Source organism: Erithacus rubecula (assembly GCF_903797595.1).
Source record: "Erithacus rubecula genome assembly, chromosome: 21".
Taxonomy (NCBI): Eukaryota; Metazoa; Chordata; class Aves; order Passeriformes; family Muscicapidae; genus Erithacus; species Erithacus rubecula.
In genome coordinates this window covers 4,268,170-4,293,746 of record NC_136673.1, presented here as the reverse complement: position 1 = coordinate 4,293,746, position 25,577 = coordinate 4,268,170, and the positions used below count along the sequence as shown (strand labels likewise).

General features: G+C 38.9%; 2 protein-coding genes across 2 annotated transcripts in view; one reads left to right on the top strand and one right to left on the bottom strand.

The window, feature by feature from the left end:
* The window catches only part of PRRT1B (proline rich transmembrane protein 1B), a 424,933-nt gene that overhangs the window by 147,971 nt on the left and 251,385 nt on the right, over nucleotides 1-25,577 (top strand). The gene's annotated exons all lie outside the window — the stretch shown is intronic.
* The window catches only part of MED27 (mediator complex subunit 27), an 82,543-nt gene that overhangs the window by 28,581 nt on the left and 28,385 nt on the right, over nucleotides 1-25,577 (bottom strand). Inside the window, exon 3 of the mRNA XM_079324638.1 lies at nucleotides 21,663-21,793. Coding sequence (XP_079180764.1) covers nucleotides 21,663-21,793 — 131 coding nt within the window. The remainder of the gene's footprint in view (nucleotides 1-21,662; nucleotides 21,794-25,577) is intronic.

Here is a 25,577-nt window from a genome sequence, read left to right as displayed (position 1 = left end):
TCCTTCTGAAAATCCCAGTGGACATTTACACTCATCCTTTAAAAATGGGATCCAGGCTGGTTGGAAGTAATCAATCCTTTGAAGTTTTTCTTAAATATGATTATTTTTAAAGGTAAAACTTGTCTTGACCATGAGGCTTAAAATCTGACTCAAACCCAACTGTCACCTTGTACCATGTGAGCTGTGTAAGGCAGAACAGGAAATTCACAGGGTTGTGAAATCTTCCCTTTAAATGAAATCACACATGCAGCAAACCAGAAATCTTCTGATTTGCATTAACCACATTTGCATTTGTGGCCTCAAATACAAAATGACAAACAACCTAATCTATGGCAAAATTCTTCTATAGATTTACCCTTCTGAGAAGACATCTGGTAAAAACATCTTGTGAAGGAATGGACATGAGAAATCAGATGCAGCAAAGGAATGTAAAAGTGTAACTGGTGATGACTTCAGAGAAAACTGAGGAACACATGATAAAAAAGACATAAAGTACACTCCTGAGGCTGTCTGGAAAGAAGGTCAGAGAAAAAACTGCTGTCTGGAACTTATTTTGTAGAACTGAAATACATACATTTACTGCCAAAATAAGCACTTACAAAATTTACACATCTCTGTCCAGGTTTAGCTCAAAAATATGATATTTCCTATTTATGTTACAGAACCTCTTGCCCAGTCTGAGAGAAGCAAAGCACTTGAGGATGGAGAAAAGTCTAATTTTACTTTGCCAACAAGCACTTCTGACGTCCTTTGCACGTCTCAGTTTTCTCCTACATTCAAAAGATGATGGTTGGAATGAGCATTTACAAACCCAGATGAAATAATGCAAAGTGGAGAAAAGCAAATGGCAATAGATTTGTTCAGACACTTGGCCTATTTCCATCTTAAGGAAAAGAAATTCATGGAATGCTCAGAATTAAATATAAGCTGAAATTTCATGTCCTAGAACAGGTATTGTTCCACCTACAAAAGGCTGAAGAGTGTCTAGACAAACTCCTCATTGCTTCCCTGGGATGCAAAGGTGGTTTAAAAAGGTCTGAAGTCAGATAACAAAAGATTGTACCAAATAATCCCCATTTTACAGCACAGAGTTTTAACTCTTTATAGACAGAATTTCATATTATGAACTATCCTAAGTCTCAAAAAACATTTAAAAACTCATTGCAACACCCTTAGTCCCATTCTATTTAAAAATGCTTTAAGTAACTTCATTAACACCTGATCCTAATCCAGATCCACAGGTACCTCCTAATCCAGATCCCTGAAAATCCTACTCAGAAAAGAACAACAGACTCAACCAACAGATCTTCACCTCATTAAACCTTATCAATTACTAAAACAATTTCTCCAAAGTAATTTTACTGGTCTGGGGGGAGATTCTAAAAACATCTTTATCAGCAGGTTTCTACTAACTTCCCCCTTCCATTTTTTCAATTTCTTTTCTTCATGACACAGGTTCATGATTTTTCAGGAGGTATTAAAATTGTATTTTAGATACAAAATCTTTACTTAAAAAATGCTAATATTATCATTCATGCATCTGAATGTGCAGAGCCAGCCAGTCCATCAGATGCTCTCAAAGGCTGTCAACACTATAAATCAGTATTTTTATTTTAATGCAGAAGAATTATTTTTTTCCACAAACATGCCAGATTAATACTACAAAAGTCAAAACAAATCTACTTCATGAACATCAGCAATGACTAAAATTAATTCAAAATATTACACTTCAAATGAAGGGTTGTTATGAACATGCAGAAAATCAACACTAAGATAAAGTAATAAAGATTTTAGTTGAAAAAATCTCTCTGCCATTTTGCCAATAAGTGTGCACATAAATCCTTTAGTCCCTATCAGAGAAACAATGCCTGGGACATGCAGAAGACACCTTTGAAGCCAGTTAAAAAATAGTGTTTAGAAAGGCCTAATTATCAATGCAAAACACTCACTGAGAAGTTTCATGCTAAAACATCAGGTTGACAATGTAGAAATAATTCAGGAACCATTTTTGTAGATAAATGGTCTTGTACCATCTCTTTGATTCACATAAAGGCCCCCCAAAAGACAGCAATATAGGAAAGTAATTCATTATAAATGCCTTTCAATTCCACACTGGACAGATGGCTTCGCTCTCTAATGTGACCTCTCTTTTTAATTTTTTTTATTTTTGCTGGATTAGATCCAGCAATCCAGTGTTAGTGTGATGTTTAACAGCTTAGACAAGACTTAAATAGCATTTATCCCACACAGTGTTTCACTTGTGTGCTGTTCATTTTTTTCCACCCAATACAACAACTTAAAAATTAGAAATATAGGTATTAATTTCCTTTTGGAAGAAAAAAAAATTTGCTAAGTGATCTTGGGAAGATGAAGAGAAAAAGAAAAGGGGTAAAAATACACATTTGTAACATGAAAGAAGTTAATTTTTCCTATACACTTAGCAGAAAATACCACACATAAGACAAAAATAAACTCTACAATTCTGTTGAATCTGGATTCATGATATTCTGGAGAGCAACAGGGGAAACTCTCCACACATCCTCTCACTTACCAGCACATATTTACTTGCTGACAGATTTAATTTTTTTTTTTTTTTTTTTGGCTTTCAGTTAGTATTTTCAACCCAGTTAATAATTTCTTTTCACATGTGTGATATTTCAGAAGCATGAGCTGGCCCTGCTGCACATGTTGGGTTGGTTGATGGAGGCACTGGAGGACAGTATTTGCCTGCACTCATTCCAAGACCCAAGAAACAGCTATTTTTGGCAGAACCAAGGCTCAATAAAGATTTTAACAGCAGCAGAATTTAAAATATTATAGACTTATAAAGAGATTTAATAGTTTTCAGGCAGCTGAATAAAAGAAATAGTATATTTTAACAGGGTAATCACACTTCTAGCGCGATTCATTCACCATGGAATTTAAGTTTAAATTTGATTCAGCTACCTGCTGGGCAAGTCTCTGCAGGTAGCAAATTCGAGTTGATAGAAGGCTTTTCAGAAGCATCAATTAACAACAGTTATTAAAACAGTGACCTCTGCCAGCTTTGGTGAGATGACACTTCCTGCTTGGATAGGCAATGAAGAGCGTGAGAAGAAATTCAGCACCGCTCACGCTGAGAAAGCCACTTCATGTCTCAGGACTAAATTAGACAGCTGGCACCATCCCTGACACCTGTACAACAATCCTGGAAGTCTCTGCCTCCTCTCCCAAATTCCACAGGTTGTGCTGGGCTTTTTTTTATTATTATTATTGTTAACACAGGTTTTTGCTTTTCACTTCTGCAGAACCTCTGTAAAATGCTCACGGTTTCCTGGCTCTTGTTTTGAGCAGCTTCTCCTCCAGCTTTGAGTTTCCTTGCCAGGCTGTTTTCTCATACAGTTGTTAACACTGTCCTCTTGTCCTTTCTGAACAAACTGCTTCAGCAGTTTCCTCTCTCTTCTCACTCAATTTCCAAGTTTCTCGTGGTGGAAGATTCCAGCCAGGATCCTCTTGGCTCCTCTTTCTCTTCCCTTCTCATCTGCACACTGCTTGGTCTCTGCTACTCCTGCAATGCCTCCGTTCCTGCTGTAAAATCTTTATTCATCAGACATCAGAAAGGAAAAATGCTCTTTCAAATAACTAACTGACTTCTAAATACCAGGAGATGAGGTGAGGGCAGAAGGAGCAAATCTGAGTTGTGCACAGTTCTTCAGTCTTGGGGCTAAAGCACAGAATGAGCAGGAGGGAGTTTCAGCACTGGAGAATCCACAGCATGTGTGGGCTGCAAGGAATTGACTTGCTAAGACACCTTGAACAAAGGCACTAAGGAACAAATTTGCTAAATTTCTTGCCCAACTCCACTCCACCTTCAGAGGAGTGGAAGCACTGAAAAATCCAAACCTGAGAGAAGGCAGACTTCCATTGATTCTTACAAATCTGCTTTTCAACTTTGTTGTGGATATTATTTTGGTCATAGAGAAATTAAGCTTTATTACTTACTGAGTGGATGCAAAAGATTAAGTTATGTGCCTAAATAGTCTAGCAGTGTTTACATATAAACACAGGGTGGTCTGCTGCAAAAGCATATGCACACAGAGCTGTATCAAACACTCACCATCTGCACTTCTCACTCACAAAAGGCCAAACCTGGTACAGCACTTAAGGACACATGTGGAATCATTTGGACAGTTCTCCAGAAGCCAAGACAGAGTGTTTAAGGGTTGGATTTATAAAGGCATTTAGAAATCTGAGGCTGTGATTCAACAATTTTCAGGCTTCAGCAGCAATAGTGACATAAGGCACTGACACATCCCCTCCTGCACAGCATTCAGCCCCCTCAGCTGTGCTGTGCTGGAGGAGCTGGAGCTCACAACTGAGCTGGCTTGGAAAAAAAAAAAGAAGAATTAGTTTAAATCAACACCAGTTTCATGATTCAACTCCCTGTGTGGCTGCACACACAGCGTGCCAGTACAATTCCTGCTGGCACTACACATCATGGGCCAGGAATGCTGCACACTGGGGTCATTCCATTACAACAATAAAATATTGGTTTATGGTAAAATGTTGTTATTTCAGCAGCATTGTTTATACAGCAAACACAATTCAGAATTCTTCAGTGCCACTGCTAAGTGACGTGGTGCAGACCTGCCTGGAATGTCCTCAAAGGTCTGAGCTGACAGTGATGGCACAAATGAACACAGCTTCTCCTGCTGAAAGCTTCTGGAATGCAAACCTGCTGCAGAATCAGTCTCTGGACATCTGCACATTTACATTAAATATGAACAAACAGCTCTGTAACACACTCTGAAAACACACGTTGTCAGTGCACACTTTGTTTTTTAAGACAGCAAAAAGACATCTGTTCATAATGCTGAATTCCAGTGCACCACCTTAAAAAGCATAACTTTAATCAGGAAAACTTTAAGTTACAAATAGAGACCCTGCAGTCCCAGGGCTGTTTCATAGTAGTATCAAAATAGCTTTCTTTGTACTTATGTGGAATGCTTTTCAAAATGCCTTTAATTCACAGCAGTAATCATGAGAGGAATATGGATATTAGAATGTGTGAAAACTGGTTAACAAAACAAGCATGCATCTGCTTTACAGTCATCACCAGGATCCTGCCTGAGCCTGCACTGGTCTGTGCTTCATGAAAAAGAAAACATTAACTCCTTTACACACACCTTGGGAGGAAAACCAGTCCTCCCTTAACTATTCAGCATCAGTGGTAAAATAATTCAGAACCAAAACTCCACAGCACAAATGCATTGTTTATATTTCCACTTCATGAAACATGATGTTGCACCACAACAATAATAATAGTTATTATCAAAAATAAATGCTAAGAGGAGTAATTTTCAGGAGTCTGGGTAAGAATCAGAATTACTACATTAGTGTTTATTTACAAAGATGGTTCTTGAATTATTCCTAACTTTTCAAGCAATTTGTGCCCCACACATCAGCCTTAATTTTCATGTGCACACATTTCCATACAGAAGTGCTGTGCCAGAATTCCAAGCCAGAGTCCTTTAAAAAGGAAAACCCAGTGTTTGCACACACACATGGGGTTCCAAAGCTGGATAATGTCTCCCAGCCTCTCTGGGGCTGTTGGTCAGTGGTGGGAGGTGAACTCCCCTCTCCTCACTCCCACAGTCCTGCAGTGAGGAATGCTGATCTCAGCAAACACCACACAGTGCTTTGACAAAGGTTTCAAAGGTCTCAACTTCAGTCCTGTTTCCAGGGAATGTGATGGGCTGGGATGGTTTCCTGCCCAGCTGCTCCCAGGGGAGGGAGTGGGGCTGTCTCCCTGGCTCCTCTGACCACCTGATGGGACCCTGGCACCATGAATTACTCCACACTGTCACTGAACCTGAGTCCAGCCCTCTCAAGGTAGAATTCAGTATTTTATAACATGTTATTTTCAGCTCTGCTATTGAAGATTTACTGCAGCAGCAAAGCCTTCTCACTCTCTTTGTGCTTTATTTCTCCCTCAACAGAGCAGAAATTACAGTACTTACCTCCTTTTATGAACAGCAACAGATGATGCATGATACCCATTATTTATTCTATACTTATGGAAGCAGTGAGATTTTACCTTTGGGTGCAGTGACTGATGAACAGGAATCACAGGATGCTGTGCCCAGACCTTTTCACACACTGGGCTTGACCATGACAGGCACTGCTGGCAGGAAGAGATCTCAGTGATCACTTCTCTTAGGCACATCAACTCCCAGAATTTAGTGAAGGCATCACAAATTCCAGAGGCTGGGAGGAAGGGAGGATTAGGGATCTAACCTCTGGAGAATAGCTAATATACCAAAATAGGAGAGAGAACAGACCATTTCATACACAGGACTAAAATTACACAGAATTAGCAAGTGAAGTCTCAAATTTTAGACCTCATCAATAGACTTCAAACAGCCACTCCAAAAAAAATCAACCACTTCAAGATCTAGAGCACTGTTAAAATTATAAATTGTGGTAGAAACAGGCAAATCTTAATATCACTAGTTCTAAGGGTACTTAGGATACTTGATATCAGCCTTTAAGGATCCTTAAGATCAATTTGTTCTTCTGTAATTAAGAGGGAAGCAAAGGTGAAGAAAAAAAAGCAGAGAAGATGAGATATAAATGTTGTACAGCCCACTGCAATTTATTACACAAGCTTTTACCCATTTCAACTTTTGTGATCACTTACTTAAAAGCTTTCTTGAGGGAATTTCATAATTAGTCCTGGTTTTTAGCTCTTCAGAATTATGTTTTGACCAAGTACTTCGATCTGCCTGTGATACTACAGAGCTAAAAATCTATCTTGCAACTCAGAGGTTTATCAAAAGACTCCTTCAAGGTCATCTTCACACTTCAGTAGAAAAACTGGAGATAACAAGTACAATTAGGCATTTAGAAACTCAAGACTCTCCCAGTACAAACATCTAGGAGAAAGAAGCCCTTCAAAACACTATTTTATAAAAAATATGCTTTCATCACTTCTTCCTCCAGCATGACAAGCTGTTCCTTAGGTTGAGATTTTTTATAGGGCTTATGGAAATTAATTGCGTGGCTTCCGCTGAAAGTCACCGTGGGGGAGGAGGGCGAACTCCCTTGGGGGAACTCTCTGAGAAAAACTCCTTGAACAAGAAAGTTGGTTAAAGGAAAAGGGCTCATCATGGCTGTGACTCCTGGGCACAGTCCAGACAGGGCAGCAAAGTGACAGCAGAAATTCACTGCAGCTTTCTGGCCATTTCCCCACTCTGGTAATCAGATTCCCTCTCATTTGTTATTTCCACTCACACAAGGATCATGTGCAGCCCCAACAGAGATCACACAGGTTTTAAGTTCACTGTGGCTTCTGAAATGTTGGAGGCTCTGAGCTGGAGTTTAAAGTCTTTTATGGGGCTGAGAGCTGGATTAAAGCCAAATTCCAGAGTAAGAAATACAGAAATTCACAGTGTAGTCCTGTACCTGCATCACTTGACATCACCTGCAGAGCTTCCCCCAAAAAATAAAATCTAAGTTAGCACTAATGTTAAATATATCTAAAGTAGAATAAACCCTGCAAAACTACCATGTCTGGTGCAATCTGGGAGAAAAGCTCAGCCTACTGAAAAATAATATGATTCTGTTTATGTAGGGAGACTAAGAGAGAAAAGTGCCCAAGTGAAACCCAGGGAATGAAGATCTCCCAAGGGAAGCACAAATATTATCATTAACACTGCCTAGCTTAGTTCCTTAATACATTTCCCCATCCTCTTCATGAATAGCAAGCTCAAAACCTGTGAAGAGTAAATTATTTTAAGGCATGTCAAGTTGGGTATTCACAGTAAAGAAATTCCAAGTTGTCAGATAATTTCTAATAGCAAACAGATACAGATTAAAAAAACAAAAAACAAAAAACAAAAAACAAAAAACAAAAAACAAAAGAGGACAGTCTAGGCAGTCACAGTCCTTTATTTTAAAACAAAACAAAACAAAACAAAAAAGCCTGTCCACTGTAATGTGACTGAGTGGTATGAAATAATCCACCTGTCCCTGGGTCTGCACTTGGTCAAAAGCCAGGGGTTGTACTCTGCCAAACATCTCCAAAATGCTCCAAGGGAAGGGCCAATAAAACATTTCTTGCAGACCCTGCAGACAACACGAGCCTGCTGAACCCTTCCTGATCAGCAGCCCCAGTGTCTGGCCTGTCTGTCAATGCCAGTGGCTCTCAGCAGGGAGTGGTTTATTATTCTAATAAGATGCTCCAGTGAAGAGAGGGTCAGCTCTGAATCACTGCCATGAGAAGATTTAATTAGATTTTTACACTGACTGAAGACATTCCCTGCACATACACAAAATTTTAAATATGGAGATAAATGACAGTGTCTTTTAAGGCAAGGTTACTTTTGTTTTCTTTGTGTTTTAAAGTCCCTGTACATATTTTTCCTTTTCTTGATATAGCTGTTTACATAGTTACAGTGTCCAAGCTTAAAGGTTTCTTATGAAAGAGTTCAATAATTTTCTAATTAAAAACTCAGAGTAAACCTACTGAAGTATTCCACCCAATACAGAGCTCTAGAATTTCCTAGGAAAAGGTCTGAAAACCTATACCCAATTAAAAACTAGAAAAACCCAACAAAGCAATCCAAATTTTTTTTCATCACAGAGTAAAACCTGCAGAACAGATTGATAATGAATCCATGTACATTATATATCAATGCATTATTGTTAATATGCTGCTTTAATTAAAAACACACTGGATAAATAGGAGAAGGGGGCTCAGCTGTATTGATCCACACAGCTGCAAACTACCTGTATTAGCAGACAGAAGGTTCATTAAGGGTAACCTCATATCAAAGATTTTTCTAAAAGCCACCAGAGGAACGTTGAAGTCAAGCATGAGGGCCAGGGCTATTAGGGCTGTTTCAATCATTAGGAAACCATTATCTCAAATTCATGCTGCTACCAGGATACAGGTTCACCCAGTAACATGACAGCAAATTATATGATTAATTAGCTCCCACATAGCTACTGTGAGTCAACCAGTAGAAACTGATGCCCTACAGAAAGAGATAAAATATTACTCAATTGGCTCCAAAGATCTTCCTGCAGTTGCACTCCCAAACATCAGTGAATTTGCAGGTGTTTTAAGGGAGTTCCTCATCCATGCTCACTTTCACTACTTAGTACACAGATGTGCATTTCTGTATTTGATTTTTCTTTCACCATTTAATTATTTTCACTTTTTTGCCTAATTGCAATCATCAAGTTTCCTGTAGATTCAAAACATAAACTACACTGGTATTCATCTAATGGCACATTCTTAAGAGCACCTCATAGGCATTTTTACAAAGGAGACAAAATATTTGCCTCCTTTGGTAATTTGGCAAAAGACACAATGAGACAAACGTTGCACAAAAACTCTGAAAAGGATGATGGGAAAACTGGAAAAGAAGTCTTAACTGAGAACAAAACAAATTAAATTATATCCACACTTAGAACTTCCCTGCTCTGACTGGTGTCCTGTACTCCATCCTACCAGCTGAGTCAAGTGGTGAGAAGTCAGCAACAGCAAAAAAACAAACAAACATGGGAACAAAACAAATCTCTCAATTTGTTCTTTTCAAGGGTTTAAAAAAAAAAAAAAACAACAAAAAAACCCCAAGTACATGTGTGTACAAACATTACCCAGTGTTACAGCAGTTAGTGCTCCCTGGCACCTGGAGAGGCTCTGCTCACTCAGAGCTGAACTTTTCTCAGTACATTCTCTCCTTCACACTCAGGAGATGGCAATGAACTGTTTATTTAGGATCTGAAAACAACAGGAGTCAACTGTGGAGAAATCTTATGTGAGAGAAAACAACTTCATCCTTGAAACTCTCCAAAACAAACCAGAGCAAGTTAAGAAATAAAGAAATATTTGAAACAACCTGAAATCTAAGGACCAAGTTCTCTGTGTACCTCCTTCCCATCAGCATTTTAAGATATCTTGAGAATTTCAGCAGAAGTTATTTGAGAGATTTGCAAAATGTAGACCTTTATTTACTGAAACTTTAACAAAGCAATTAATGCAAAAGCAAACTGTTCACTGGCATTAAATGCTTTTTGGTGGAGGGTGATGCCTAAAACACCAAAAATTAACTGGCTTTAATACACAAACACAGAAATAGATGATTCACTCATGGCACTGCTGAGAGATGCAAAAGAGCAGGACAGAAAGAAGGATATTCCAACACTCAGGCTTCAATATCAGAATCTTTATCCTTATCAATGACTTCATAAAAAACTGAGAGAAGACAGCAATTGTGGAACAACAAAAAGAAATTAGTACCAGCAGATAATATTTTAGTTGTACTAGCAGAAATTGTAATTGATTTTCTGTCTGTGGTATTAAAGTTGCTATCTTTGCTCTGAAAATAAATTTTCATTTTAGAAGCATAATCATATGTTAAAATAGTTCTACCTGGCATTTTCTGTCCACAAGTTCATTTTACAAGAGGGTTATAAGAGCCACCATTGCTCTGTCACATCAGGAAATCCATTTCCTTCCTTAGGAATACCTAAGATTAGGAGGCATTAAACTTCCTTATCATCTACTATGCTGTAAAATCAGGTTGTTGAAGAAGGAACCTTTTGTCTAAATGAAGAGCAACTTTCAAACTAGAAAAGATCATGGAAGCATCAACATAGAAACTGTTTTGAAGCCAAATTTCAAATTAAAAAAAAAAAAATTATGCAACTATTACTTTAAATGCCAAGCACTCCTCCTTGTAGCACTCTTTTCAATTAACTCAGTTTCTTACTGTGGGATTTTAAAGCAGGCTACTATAATCTACATTATTACTCCATGTGGTTTCTTCAAAAATATCTGTTTTCTTCCATCAGCCACCCCCCTCAAGCCATCCTTCTCCAGGGTTCACAAGAAGTGGGCTCTCAGCTCTTTTTAAGACCTGTCTACATGGCACACACAAATCTGTCATGAGCAAAGCATCATCTTTGCTGAGCAACTGTCAAAATGCAAAAGCCAAAATGAAAGAAGGCTCTGCATGTGAAATAGGGAAGTAGAAAAGAATGGGATTTGGCTTCAGGGCAGCTCAGCTTTACAGGCTATTTTGGACACTGATATTACATTCTGACTTAAAACACATCAAAACTGTAGAGTATTTTTTGCCACTCCTAGAGCAAATTTGATTTTAATACCAAACACTGCATACAACAATCAGCAAAAGAGTTCAACAATTTAGAGGCCACAGAAGTTTAGGCAGCTTGATACAGACTGACAGGCTCCAGCCAGGCTTGTGTGGAATTATTTCATGTGCTGGCACTTTGTCTTCCATCACTGCAATGAGCACCTAAAGGCAAGAACACAAAGGATACAGGATAATACATCAGCACTCATTTATCACAAGGAATGCTGGCAGTGGATACTGAGAGTTTCCTATCAGACCTTGCAAGCAGGAATTATCTGGTCATTCCTTAATTTCTCACAATGTGTCTTTCTCAGATTCTGGGTTTTTAAAAATATTGCACAGGTTTGAACAATGAAAGATCAAAGGTAAATGTCCAGACTTTTTCCCTGAATTAGGCATCTGCTTTGTGGTTAATGCCTTCTTGCTCCCAGCATTCCTGCACAGCTTCCAGGTGATAAAATTCTCACCATGCCCATGGGGAAACTGAGGCATGGAACAATTTAATAAAAGAGTAATTTGCTCTTCATCAGCTTGTTTGGGAGTCTCTGTATATTTAAGTGCTTTTAAACACACATGGCACAGAATGGAAAGGCTGAACAATATTCCACAATCCCATTTTGTGAGGGATGGAATCAAAGCATTACAGGCAACAGTGGAACATAATGATCATACACAGAATACAATCTTTATTTCATTTCATTCCATTCCAGGTGAGCTCACCAAATGTTAAATAAGTGATTCACTACTTTACCACAAACTCTGTGCCAAACTCTTACTTTCTTTCCCAAAACTGAGTTTCAAAGAACAATCCTGAGCAACACTAAAGCATGAATTTAATTTCAATGCAAAACTTGTTGCATGGAGGTGCTTTTGGTTGCTAAAATTAGAGGACTTACTACAGGATTTCCCTGGCCATGACTCACAGACAACAAAGACACAGTGTGCAGCCACCAAAAAAAAAAAAAAGCCAAACTCAAGTCTCCAATGTTAACAAGGTCTTCCCTGTCCAGGTTTTACTCCCTGTGTTACCAATGCAAAGGTTACAATCAAGTAAATACACAAATAATGAGGTGAATGTATCTATGTCAATTAGCAATGTGAATCACACTGTTAATACATTGATTTTCACAATAACATACACATACTGCTGAGTAACATCAATGGAATTGAAATGATGGTGTTACTCCTGTGCAGGTAAAACCTACACAGCACAGAGCAAGTGCCTTCCAAAATTAACCCATGGAGAATGGAAATAACAGTAGAGCAGCATCTATAAAGAGATGAAAACTGAGTCACTTCACCCAGTGAAACTTCTAGTGCTTCCATTTTATTTATTTTTTCCCCACTGTGTGTTGGGAAAATGGGACCAGAAAATAAGTGTACCAAAATACTTCAAATCATTTTAAGTGAAGATTATATTTAGAGGAGAAAACTATGAAGTCACCAGCTGGAATTTGCTACCCCCAGCTTTTTTCATTTAACCCATCCTTGTAAACACACAAATACCCAGAGAATGCCCTAAAGTGAAATTAAAAAGTAATAACAGTTATTTTTAACTGCAGGTAAAGAAAGCAGTTCTCCTGTGCAGTTAGAAAGGACAGTCAGGCATCCTCTCAGACCCTGCACAAGGTCAGGAGCACAGCCAGAGCCTGGCACCACCACAGTCCCAGGGATGGGAACAGCCCCTGAGCTCCAGGACACCTCCATGGTGCAGGTCACAACTTGGGAAAACTGCAAATCTCTGTAGGGTTACTGCTGAAACTATAGGGGGCTTTAATTGTCTTTATTTCCAGGTGAGATTTGCATTTGTGCAGTTTTTTACTGTGATACTCACCTAGAGCTTCCTTCTCCTCAAAGGTACAGGGGGGTCCCATTTGGAAGCATTTTTATCCCCCCTCTCCCAGTGTAGCTGTTGAGTTTTCCTCTCAGATAGACAAAGGTTATTTTGTAGAGATATAGAAATAAAGTAATTAATTAATACATTCACATGGGCTTATACCACATTACACAATAAGATTATACAATAAATCTGGTCTGGTAAAGCCACCAAAATATCAAGACCTTCTCATTTCACCTTATTCCAGCTGTGCTCTTCCTGCTCCTCATCTCTGACAAGGGAATATGCCACCAATGCAGATGGAAACAATTGCTGTAATACATTTTTGAATTTGGCAAGAGGCAGTTTTAATTTATTCTTTTCAGATTGATTGTCTGCTGCAGTAAAGCAGCCTCAAATCCCCATCCCCCAAATAGCAAAGCTAAAAAAAAAGGGAATGGGGGGGTTTAAAGCAATCTTATTATAAAATCACAGCTTTAGCAGAAGCTTTGATATCTTTATTAGGTTCATACAAATTTCCTCTCTTATCTAGCTTGTTCTTCACTGTCTTAATTAGTTCAACCACATGTACTTTGTGTTCTTTTTAACTTTTTTTTTTTGAGACAGAAACAAGCAGCTAAACTAGTATTTGCAGTCTTTAATTACAAATTAAAATCTTCATCCTTGACTTTATTTTTCACTGAAAGTACAGGGATTCCCTACAGTGCAATATTAATGTTCTGCTCTAAATGCTGCAAGGGCATCTTCTAATGGTTGGGACTGTGGAACAACTTTTAATTAATTGCCACCTTTTAATGGCATGGTTGTCACACAAACATTACCTTTAAGGCAAACATACATCAAAGAGTCAGGAATTTGCTCTTGTACAACAGAACTGTGGTCCCAAGTAATTCTAAACTCACTGTGGGTCTGCTGCTCTGGATCTGTGCATGTTTTGGAAACAGCAGATCAACACTGCTACACGGCCCAGAGCCCCCAAAAAGATTCATCTTTTTCACTTCCCAAATACAGAGTTCCAGTCAATCTTCCCCAAAGTGGATGGGAATGATTTCAAATCTCTGTGCTCAGTCACACAGGGCTCCATCTCACACTCACAACAATCCTGTTTGGGGGATTATTTGTGGAATATGACACAAAATATCAACAGCCAGCAGCCCCAGGTGCTTTTTGGCTCATGTTTCCATGACAGGCAGTGCACAGAGCTCATCACATCAGTCCACAGTGGCTCAAACACACTTGTACAAAAAGCTCCACACACTGTAAAGAAATTGTGAAATATTAATTGCATGCATGTTCTTTCCACAGTACTTGGTTATAAGAGCTGTTGAAAAGTGAATAGATAAAATAGATTTTTCTTCCAAGTTAAAATACACAGAGAATTTTTACCTCCTAACTAATGTTTCCTGAAAGAAACCTTTCCAGAGAAGCTGTGGCTGCCCCTGGAGCCCTGGAGGTGTCCAAGGCCAGGCTGGATGAGGCTTGGAACAATCTCAGGTAGTGGAAGGTGTCCCTGCCCATGGCAGGGGCTGAAATGGGATGAGCTTTAAGGTGCCTTCCAACCCAAACCATTCTGTGATTCTTTAATACATATTTCAGTAATTTACTACAGATAAAACAACATCCAAGATCCTTTTGTATTGTATGGATACAAATTGTTCTCCTGTTAATGAATATCATAAGGAACATTTAGTTTTAGTCAAAGTATTTCCTTTGGACAATCTGTGTTGATCAATGCCTGCTGGTCTTTTGTAATTACTTTGTAAGAAAATATGCAGCTGTATAGTACTTAATGGAATTAAATTAAATTCAGCATATAACTACAGCCAAAAAAACCCCAAAAAAAGCATTGATTTGGCATAACAAAACAAAGAAGATTACTGCAGAAACCCCTGCTGTCAAATATATCAGCATATTAGAAGATTAAATCAAGATTAAAATGTTTAAAAGAATTGTGTTTCTAAAGATGCACAGAGTAGCAAAGCTCATGTTCTGTATCTTTGGTATCTACACAGGTTACAAAGCATCTGTAAAATCCCAAAGTTAACATGATACATAACCCAAATGAACACTGAAAACAAAACAGAGACATCAAACAATATAAGAGCACCTATTTTAAAATGTACCTGTTACACTGAAATCAAATTTCAACTGCATTACCCCCTTCTCTCTTTTCTGGAGCAGATTTTGGTAAGGTACCTTTGTCTAGAAGTAGTGAGAGGAGCATTGTTAAATCCCTGGTGTGTTATTGGATTTGATCTCACTGGAACTGCCTAATAAAGCCCTTCATGAATCAGAACTGTGGAGCTTTTTCTTTCCAGCCACATTATACTGAGTGCTCAACAGTAAATACCACAGAATTGAGACAGATTGCCATTACATTTAACAGCAGACTGTTTCCCCCCCCCCACCACATTTAAACAAAACACACCCAAAGCAGCAGCACAAAGCAACAGCCAGTCACAGAGCTCTGGAACACTTGTCCCTGCTGCTGACATGGGCAACTGGGAACAAAAATTATCTGTCTTTAAAAGTTTAGAATTGTCTCTCATCCAAATGACAAGGAGTGGGTAACTCACTTGTCACATCTGAAATCCAGACAGGAACACCCACCCAAGGGCTGCTCCCCTAGAAAACTCAGTTCCAGGCAGGTTAATGAAGGTTAATCACCTTGGAACTGTCCCTCATAGTCTGTGACTCTGATGGCTTCAGCCTGGGGAGATGCTTCCAGCTTTGGGGCTGTGTCCTGGCTCTACAACCACACACACTGAAATCAGTGTCAATGGCAAAACACTGCAAACTCCCACTAAAACAGCTTCACTAAACAGCTCTGCAACAGGAGTTCAACAATTAACTAAAAAGAAAAAGAAAATAGCACAATGATGTGATCCAAACTGTGGACAAGACATCAAATACTAAAATTAATGTTCGATTGGCACAGTACATGGCTGCAAGGTAATTAAACTTATTCTTGTAAACATCATTGTCTCACAATATAAAGAACTGATTTTTAATCTCTTTTTCTCTCATATAAAAGGGGATTAATTTGTGGAGCAAAAGGGTCACATGTTTCAGCAACATGTTCTTCTACAGTTCCTGTTGCACTCTCTTGCTAAAATCAAGCTAAAGAATTCCGTGAGAAACTTAAACATGAACAGGGATATGAAATGAGCTCCCAGTCTTGAAAGTTATTGGAAACTGATCTCTTCCTTATTAATACAATTCCCCATCATGTACAAAAAGATATCTCCATGTTCCAGAATGCAAACAGAGTTTTAATCTTTAATTATATTCTCAACCTCAGCTCTTCTGGAGAGAAGTACAGATGTGGGCCTGAGGATTATTGCTTTATTACATTATCATCTCCATGGTATTTAATGAATATTGATACTTAATGCAGCTTTGCCAGTACAGGCAAAGAAGAATTTCAGAACTGCACAAAGAACTTCTGATGACTTTTCTCAAAACAGAAAATACAGCCACACACTTCATTCTTCTACTCCTGAATGCTCCAAGAGGAGGCCCAAAGTTTGGAGTTCAGCTCTCAATACTGAATAATTGCAATAACACTGGTTGTTAAATAACCCCACCCCTACACCTGGTGTCACACTGAACTGAAACAAACTCATCATGGAATTTGGGTTGGAAAGGACCAACACAGCATAATTTAAACAAGTTCTCTTAAAAATTACAAAATTTACGAACATTTATTCTTAAAGGCTTAAGCAAGTTTTGCCATTACCTTTAGAAAAACCTGCCTCCCTCTTACATACTGAAAATCCCTCAACTCAGGAAGCAATTAGATGCTGTTTATAAAACAAAATGCTGAAAAAATTCTTTCCTCCAAAAAACTCTTGGCACAGGGTTCAAGATTTTTCCTTAATGCAAAAATGATAAATTATACAAGTTAAATGCAAAAAAATTTATTCTGGCACATCTGATGACTGGGTGTATAGCTAAAGCTGTTAAAACAGTAACTTTTTATTTATTACTAAATCCTTCTGTAAAAGTAAATTTGAGTATGCTGAAGAAAGATCTTGACAAAAGCCAATAGAATTTGACAGTACTAATTATATGACAGAACTATTAAACAGATAAGACATTAATGCTGTGACACAACACTTTGATTATGCTGGTATTGAATCAAGCTCCAATAAACCCAGAGTTTGGGACATCTGTACAGTTCTGTTCCAAAGCCAGATGAACAAATACCTGCTGAGCCAGGAAATTAACTTTTTATGGAATCTACTTGCTGTGGAGCATCTTTAGTTAAAGGATGCAGAAAGTGTAGATTTATTCTGAATATATTCTTCTTCTCTAGAAGAATCATGCAGATGAATTTTGAGATGTAGAGAGCAGATCAGAGGCCTCCTCCATCTCACTCAGAACAATGAGTAGAAACAAAGTGGCCATCCAGAGTCTCTATATCCTCAAGTCCTTGCTATCTCCTAAAAGAAAAGTTATCTCAACAGATTTTTTTTTTTTTCATTCATCTAGAACAGTATTATGGGCAACACTGTTGTATCCTTTATTAAAAAAAAAAAAAAACCAAGAAAAGTAATTTTGCTGGTGTGCTCCTAGCAATAGAGTACAAATTTACAGAGATTTTTACTCAATCTATTACAGTATTTTCACTGTCAAGTTAGGGCATACATCAGACCACAGGAGATTTACAAGACAAGTTGAAGAGCTTGAAAACAAAGAAACTGGACTCTCTTTTACTCAAACCTCTCAGTTCATTGAGCTTCAAGTTGTCAAACAAGAACAAGACTTCCACTTGTTTACTGTTTATAGTGTGCTTATTTCTCCAAAACCACAAAGTGACAACAAATGACCCTAAAAGGCACCATAAAGGGCAAGAGTCTCAGTACCTTCTGTGGTGATCAAGTTCTTGTTCTGGCAATTTTCTTCCAGACAGAGAAGACAGATGATTAATCTGGGAGCACTGAGGAAACAGCCCCACACAACAGAGGTATCAAAACCACAGGATTTCCTACTGAGACCCCTAAAAATTCCTATTAAACCTGAGTGACTCTTGTGTGTGCCACTGAACTCCAGTGGCAGGATACAGACAGCATCCTGGCCTTTCTCTTTTTTCCTTCCCCAGCTCCCAGTGGCTCACAGCTGTTCCTTTGCAGCTGGACAGTTACACACCAGATTCCCTGGGATCCCTGCAGGGTGGTCCAGCAGCAGGAATTACCCCATGGACTCCCTGCTCTCAGCATTCCCCCAGAATCTCCTCCCTCAGGGTCTCAGAGACAACTCCACAACTGAAAATTTGCTTTCAACGTGTGCTGCCAAGCAAAATAACTCAAGATTAATTAACTTCACCAATTAATACAATTCAAGAAGAAGAGAAAAGCTACGCCATCATTTTATTGTCTTTATTTCTGATTTCCCAAGCAGGAGCAGCCACCCTGGTTTCCAGCAGGGCTGCAGGCAGACACTTCCCCAGGCACTGAGAGGAGCTGACAGCTCTCAGCACTTCAGCAAACGCTGCCTTGAGATTCCTTAACAGAAGGAAGGAACCAGCAGCCAGATGAGAGGCATGTGAGGGAACGCATCCATTAGCACGTACAGGGAGATGTCTTGTTAATAGAAGACAGAAGGAGGGACAAAGCAGGCAGAGAAAGCAGCCAGCAGTTAGTCATTTTCTCACACAGATCATTTGGCTGGGAATGAGACACACATCAATCCAGGCTTCCTTTCTGCACTTTCTGAGCCAGGGAAAAGCAACACTGAAAAGTAAAAGCGAGCGCCAAAAGGGCTCTCGTCAAAACTGCTCAGCACTCTCAGGAGTCCTCAAATAACAAACAGGGAGAAAATGCAGATTTTCCTCATAGCAGTTGCATAGATCAGAGAACTTTCAAAACCACCTTTTGGATTCAAAATTGCTGCTCTGCTCTGTTTCAGGTATTTACTAGTGGAGAGCTAGAGGTTCTCACCTCCAAACTAGAGTACATCAAAAGGCAGCCTAAGATTGGGGAGGAAAAAGGGTGAGGACCCACCAAGCATCACTTTTGCCATCAGCAAAACCCTTTCCCCCCAGCTCCTTCTGTGAGCACAAAACAGGAATAGATGGCTGAGCCTCCAGAACAGGCTTGAGTTTGCTGTGTTTGATTGGTTTCTTTAAACAAAGAAGGTATTCTGGAGGGGAAAGAAGAAAAGCAGAGCAGAGATAGAGACTGAAAGCTCAAGTGAACAGAATTTGATTTTTCTGCTGTATCACCCCCTTCATGAGGAGAAACACCATTTGGGAATGTTTAGTTTGTGGGATACAACCCAAGTCTCACCCCAGCAGCACAGATCAAAGACCTGGATGAACAAGAAAATTGCTCAGCTGGCACCACTGCCACGGAGAAGGTGAAGAGCAACAGCAAAAGTTACTCATGCAGTTTCTTCACAGAACAGGATCATAAATAAACAGATAGTAACCTGCCCTCTAATACTACCTTTAACTCAAATACAGGCATGTTTACTAGCAAACCAGCCATGTGCAAAATCTGCATAAGAATAAATTGGTTTTAGGAGATTCTTTGCCCAAATCATCAGCTCTGATAATTCCTGAGCCAGTGTTTCCTGCATTCCTTTGCTGGCAGAAAGGATTTACTGCAGTGTTGATATTCACTCCAAGCTGCTCCCCTGAAATGACATTTTGGCATAGAGCTGGTTTCAACTACTTCTGTTTAAGAAAAGCTCTAGATAATATAGTTGCTCTGAACAACATTTAATAAATACTTGACTCATTGTTACTCAGCCCAATGACTTGTCACTGAACTTAATTTTAATAGAATTTTCAAAGGAAAAACAGGCCAAGAAATAGTTATCCCTTTCTTGATGAATTAATAAAGCTAAAAAAAAAAAATCCTTGCATTGCCATGGGAATATTAGGATGCAGAATGCCCTTTCAAGGAGATCTGTAGCTTTGCATCTGGATGTTTTCTTCTTTTGCATTTTATAAAGAATGAAGAGAAAAAAACCCCGCTGCGTGATTCATCACTATTTGCATGAAACTACAGCAAAATCAAGATATTAAAATCCATTTGTCACACCTTTTTTTGTTTTTTTTAATACTTTTCATAAGCCTATTTTCATAAGTCTTTTCATAATCTTCTTCTGTCCTGTGTTGGAAACAAGATATTGAGCCCAACAGGTATTTGATTTGCCTTAATATCACTATTATTCTCTTAAGACACACTGAGATAGCAAACAAGAACAAATATGGAAAGGTCAAAGAGAAGCCAGAGAGGAGGAAACCAGTGACAGATAAAGGGCCAGCTCAGCAGAAACACATTTTCCCTGTGAATAATGCTGGAAGTGGTAATAAGATACTGAAACATAATTCAACTACTGCCTAAAGTTTAGCTACCACACTAAAATTTCAGTCTGTCTGCAGATCCTAGCTAAATGCACCACTGCAGGAAAATCATCTACAGATAACAAGACATATAATACTTTTAAATATATATATTATGTATCTTACATTAAGACTGATACAGCTGCAACTGTTAAGGAACAGATTTTTTCTATGCTCAAGTAGAAGTTAGCTCTTTATATGTATTTTTTAGTAACTAGAGATGCCATGACTAAGAAATAAAACAAAAAAACACCAAAAGACTTTAAGACCTCTGAAAAAACTGTGTTAACTGATGTAACAGTACTCCAGTTCATAGACTTCCTGCAGAAAGAAGTCCAGTTGAAGCTTCAGATGCCCCAACAAAGAAGGAAAACTAAGCAGCCAGTTTGTCACAAGATATTCCTGTTCCATCACACAGATCAGAGAAACAACATCTGGTTTTCCAACTGCTGCTGGAGCCCCCCTCAAACCATTCCCTTTGTCTGATCCACTGGTGAAACAACAGAGCATTTTATGGGCTCTTGAATTACCAGTCCTTTAAAGTTAATATGCAAGAGGAAAGCTCTATTGACTCTGATTTTTTTCACATTTCTTTTAAGAAAACACTGTCTAAACACTGACCTGTGAAATCTGGTGACAACAGGGACCTTTATTATTGCAACTATGAGGTTTTTGGTAGTACAGTGTTTATACATCAATGACTCTTGTTCTGTGAGGAAAAACAGAGCAGTTTCCACAAACTACACTACAAGGATGCTCAGCATAATGAACAATTGCTTAGCACTTCATTTTCTACATAACAATCATTTTCTAACATGGAACTAAATATATTTCAGGCAGTTTATTAATTTATAAGCTTAGTTGTGTACATCTCTGTGTTTCTGGCATCACTACACACAGGCTGCTGAAAGTGTTGATACTCTGTGTCCTCAAACAGTTTCTAAGTGTCCTCATAATTGCTTGTCACCTGTAAAAGAGGTTTAGATCCGATGCAAAATTAACATATGGTGAACAGATGGACTCAGAACAGACGTTTGCCGAGCAAGTACTCACACCAAAGACTTTTTGGCTTCAGTCTTTTAGGACCTTCAGAAAAAGTCCTACTTGAAGCTCCAAGTCACAACAAATCAGGTGAACATCATTCCTCAATGACAAGCTTGTTTTGCAAAAAGTTTTTTAATGACCTGCTACAAAGAGAATGCGTACAAATGCAAGGGTGAGGTTGCTTATGATGATGATTGAAAATGAAACCAAAAAACCAATAAGCTAATAAGAAATATTGCACCCCCAGCATGGAAACTCTTCCAAATATTGCATTACTTACTGAGGAGGCAGGACAAGAGTTGTTGGCTGGGCTTTTGGTCTTCTCTTTGCAGAGACTCCCATCTGGTTGGCTGAACGTTTCAGAGATTGCTGATTCAAAAGGCCAGATGCCAGCCCAGCATGGTACTGCAACTGGATAAGAAAAAACATAGATATATATATATTAAAATACACACCACTGCAGTACTCTGTCTGTGTCAGACCTCTGCTACCTGTGGCACCTGACTCAAATTACAGCCAGTCAGGAAGTTAATGTGTGGTATTTCAGATGTATTGCCTGGTGGAAGACAATAGGGACAAAAGCACATGGAAAAAGTCTGCTGTGAAATGGGTATGAGGAGAAAGTTATGCTTTAGGGCAAGTAAGATGATGAATCAAGGACTTCCTCTCAAGTCTAACTTTCTTGAAACTTTGGCTTGCTTTTAAACATTGAGACTTTTCTCCTCCCTAGGGACTAAACATTCTCACTTTAGGAAGAAGATAAGAGGAAGAGAGATGCAACCCTTTCACAATATAAACCAGCTTTTTAGAAATAACAGTCATCTTTTTCTTCTTAAACATAAAACCACAAAACATTTGCAAAGGAGTTTCTACCACTCTAAAGAAAAATTTTGCTTTTAAAATACCTCCTCACCCATCTCCACAGCACTGCAGAACAATTCACATTCAGTAGCTTTCTCCTCGAAAATTTTCTTTTCCTTGCCAATGAAAGACAAATTTCTGAAGGACACAACATGAGTCGGCAGGATTTGGAGTGCACTCCCACAGCTCTCAGATTTAAGAACAGCTACAGGGCTCTGCCTGTCCTGCAGCCACCTCCAAGTGCAACAAGTTCTCCTTTGAACACTTTCAGTTACATTCTGAGCTCCCCATTTTTGAACTGGGAGGGGGAGGAAGAGTCAGTGTCAGACAAATGTGATTTCCTGCATCATTCCAGTACCTGGATCTATGTGTTCATGACATTGTCTAAAGATTTCTGAGAAAGCTGAATTGTTCCACACACTGACACCTCTAACCCCATGGTCTGCACATAAAAAATGGGTTATGGTCAGGAAAGTATGAATTTAAAACGTTCAGAAAATAAAGTGGTCTTAGACCAAGCTGTTCTACAGGGGCTGAATGAAAAGGAAGGAAGCAAAGTTTGGAATGATGGACTCAAAAACTGCTGTGAACAGGAGGAAGTGATCCCCTGAGCCACTTTGACTCAGATGTCCCTGCTCAGCACATCCAGAAGGATTTCTAACAGCTCCTGCTTCCTCTGGCTGCTTTGCTCAGCTGTGGCACAAGAAGACACAACACACTCCTAAAGGGAAAAGAGCTGTGCTCTGCCAAGGAAGGGGGGATTTTACTGTCCCAACCAAGAGATTTTGCTCAAATGTGTTTTTCTCCAACTGTTTTCTGAAATAAAACAAAATCAATGAGGGCAATGGAGGGTCCATGTCTGAAAGGTGATGCTTCAGTGTCAGGGGCTTAGTTTCCAATCTTCACTGCCTGAATGTGCAGAGAGTGCAATATGCAGGGAATTAAAGGCAAAGACTCCTCTGGCAGAAGAGCCTGTTGACTCCAAGAATATTCTTTTCCTTCTCCTCTTGTATCTTTTTGTAGCACCATTCACTGATGCTCCCTGTGAAGGTATTGCAGGTAAACAGCATTATTTGGATACTTGCTCAGAGATGGAGGTAATCACCAGTACTAATCAGAGATGGATTTTAAAAGTAACCTCTTAAAAACATTTCATAACCTCCCAGCTAGTGACATTTAGTGGTCAGGCATTAAAAACCAACAAAAAATTACAAAAGGAATAAAAAAGAAATAGATTCTAAATCACAATTTTGTCATTCAAGGCTGAGTCCCAAGTGATAAAGTTATTTTTATTAATTGTAAGTATTTCTTCATCATCTACCTTTGCTCTTAGGAATGCAGGTCCAACTGTCAAAACCTGTAAGGGCCATTAAATATTTACCAAACCATCTTTATAATGGGAGAAAAGGTCAAAGTTAATAAAACTGACAGGCAGCTTCTGTCCAGCTTGATTTATACATTATTAAAGCATCACACACTGTACTGCACAGAGTGCTCTCCTTTTTGGGGACAGGGGGTGCTCACTGAAGGGATCAGGAAATTGTTTCTTAATCATTTTTCTGAGGAGCAGAAGCAAGACTGAAAACAGTGCCAAAGCAGGACCACAAGTATCAAAACTATGGCCAGGAGATTCATGGTCTGATGGATAATACAGGAGCCATTCAGTTCCCTTTTCCTCTTACAAAATAAACACCTTTATCTGCCAGCATTGACCACGTGAGAAATTAGCTAAAAACACATCAATCCCCCCAAATTTCTGCTTACTAACAAGAGAATGCCATTTCCAAACTGACTTCAGGGAAAAGTGCTGCCATGCACTGTCAGGATGCTGTGGGTGCTAAAAGGCTCATGCAGGGAGGCTGAGCTGAGCTCGTGGGACACAAATCCTTTTTGGGGTTAGTGAACACACACAAACTCCACAGAGCTCAAGGAATCCTGAATCCTGGGAATGCTGCTGGCTGGAAGAACAAAAATCCCAGAATTGCTGATGGTCAAAGCTGCCCTGCCCAGTGCATTCCCAACAACATTCCCAACAACCTCCCTCTGCTTCTGTGCCCAGTGAAGGCAGCAGAATGGGGAATACTCACTGAAATCAGCACTGCTGCAGCATTAGATAGTCCAGCAAATCATTCCCCTATCAGCTGCAAAGGAATTGCCCATCACTGCTCCAAGCATCCACCTTTTCCAGCTTTGGGGAATTCCACCTGGCTGGTGTGAGGCTGAGCTTTCCCTAATGAAATATTTTTCTGCATAATATCAATAGGATGGATCAGTTTTCCCCAATACACGCAGATGAAACAGAAAATCTATTTCAGAAAACCAAGAAATCAAAACCAGCAACAACAAAAATCAATTTACAATGTTTAGCAGCCAGGACATACCCCAGTGCCAACTTGTACAGGTTTATGATGAATCTCATGATAGCTGATATTTTTCTTAAAACTGCAGTTCCAAGTAAAGGTGTGAATTTTACATTTTAAAATTAGAAGTGACTCTTCTTAGGAATCTAGGAAAGGTACTGAAAGTAACACTTCAATATATACAAAAGCTTTACATGAAGCTAAATAAAAACAAAACTTGGATTACTTTTAAGTTATTTTAAAATATTAATTATTTTTATACATTAATGTCACAGGGCTACATTTTCTACAACAGAATGCTACCACTAATATTTCACATTTTCAGTGCTCCTGAGTATAGGAAAATTATATTCATATATTAACAGCTCTTAATCTTCCTCACTAAGTGAAAAGCATCAACATAGAAAGCACTTGGGAGTCACTTTTCTCACAGCTGTAATTGCAAGGAGGGCAATTTCTTCATCTAATGTCTTTAGTTTTCACAGGAACTATTTAAACAAAAAAAAAATGTATTAAAGAATTACAGATCTGATTTAGTAGTGAAAGCATTAATATTTTTAAAGAAGTTAATCACACAGTATCTTTTCCTTACTCTACTCCAGTGACTCTTCTTACCAGAAATAAGGTACAGTGCCTCCTAAAACAATGAAAATAACCAAAAAGAGCCTCTCCACCCCTCAAAAAATCCTGTTTTGTGCAGGTATCTGTAAGATTTGGAGCAAACAGAAAAGTTCTGCTGCAGCCAGAACCCTGCAGAAAAGGCCCCTTTGTTCAGCTGAGATGCTCTGACCATATTGTGACAGATTTCCATCTTAGCTGAAGGTTACTCTGCAGTGAATGTTATGAAACCACAAACATGGGCACAGTGCTCATTTAAAACTTTGAAAGCTAAAGCTTCATCATTAGAATCAAGCTGGGTCTAGAGGTCTTTAGTTTACATAATTCATGGGCTGGAGATTTTGCATGTGCTGACT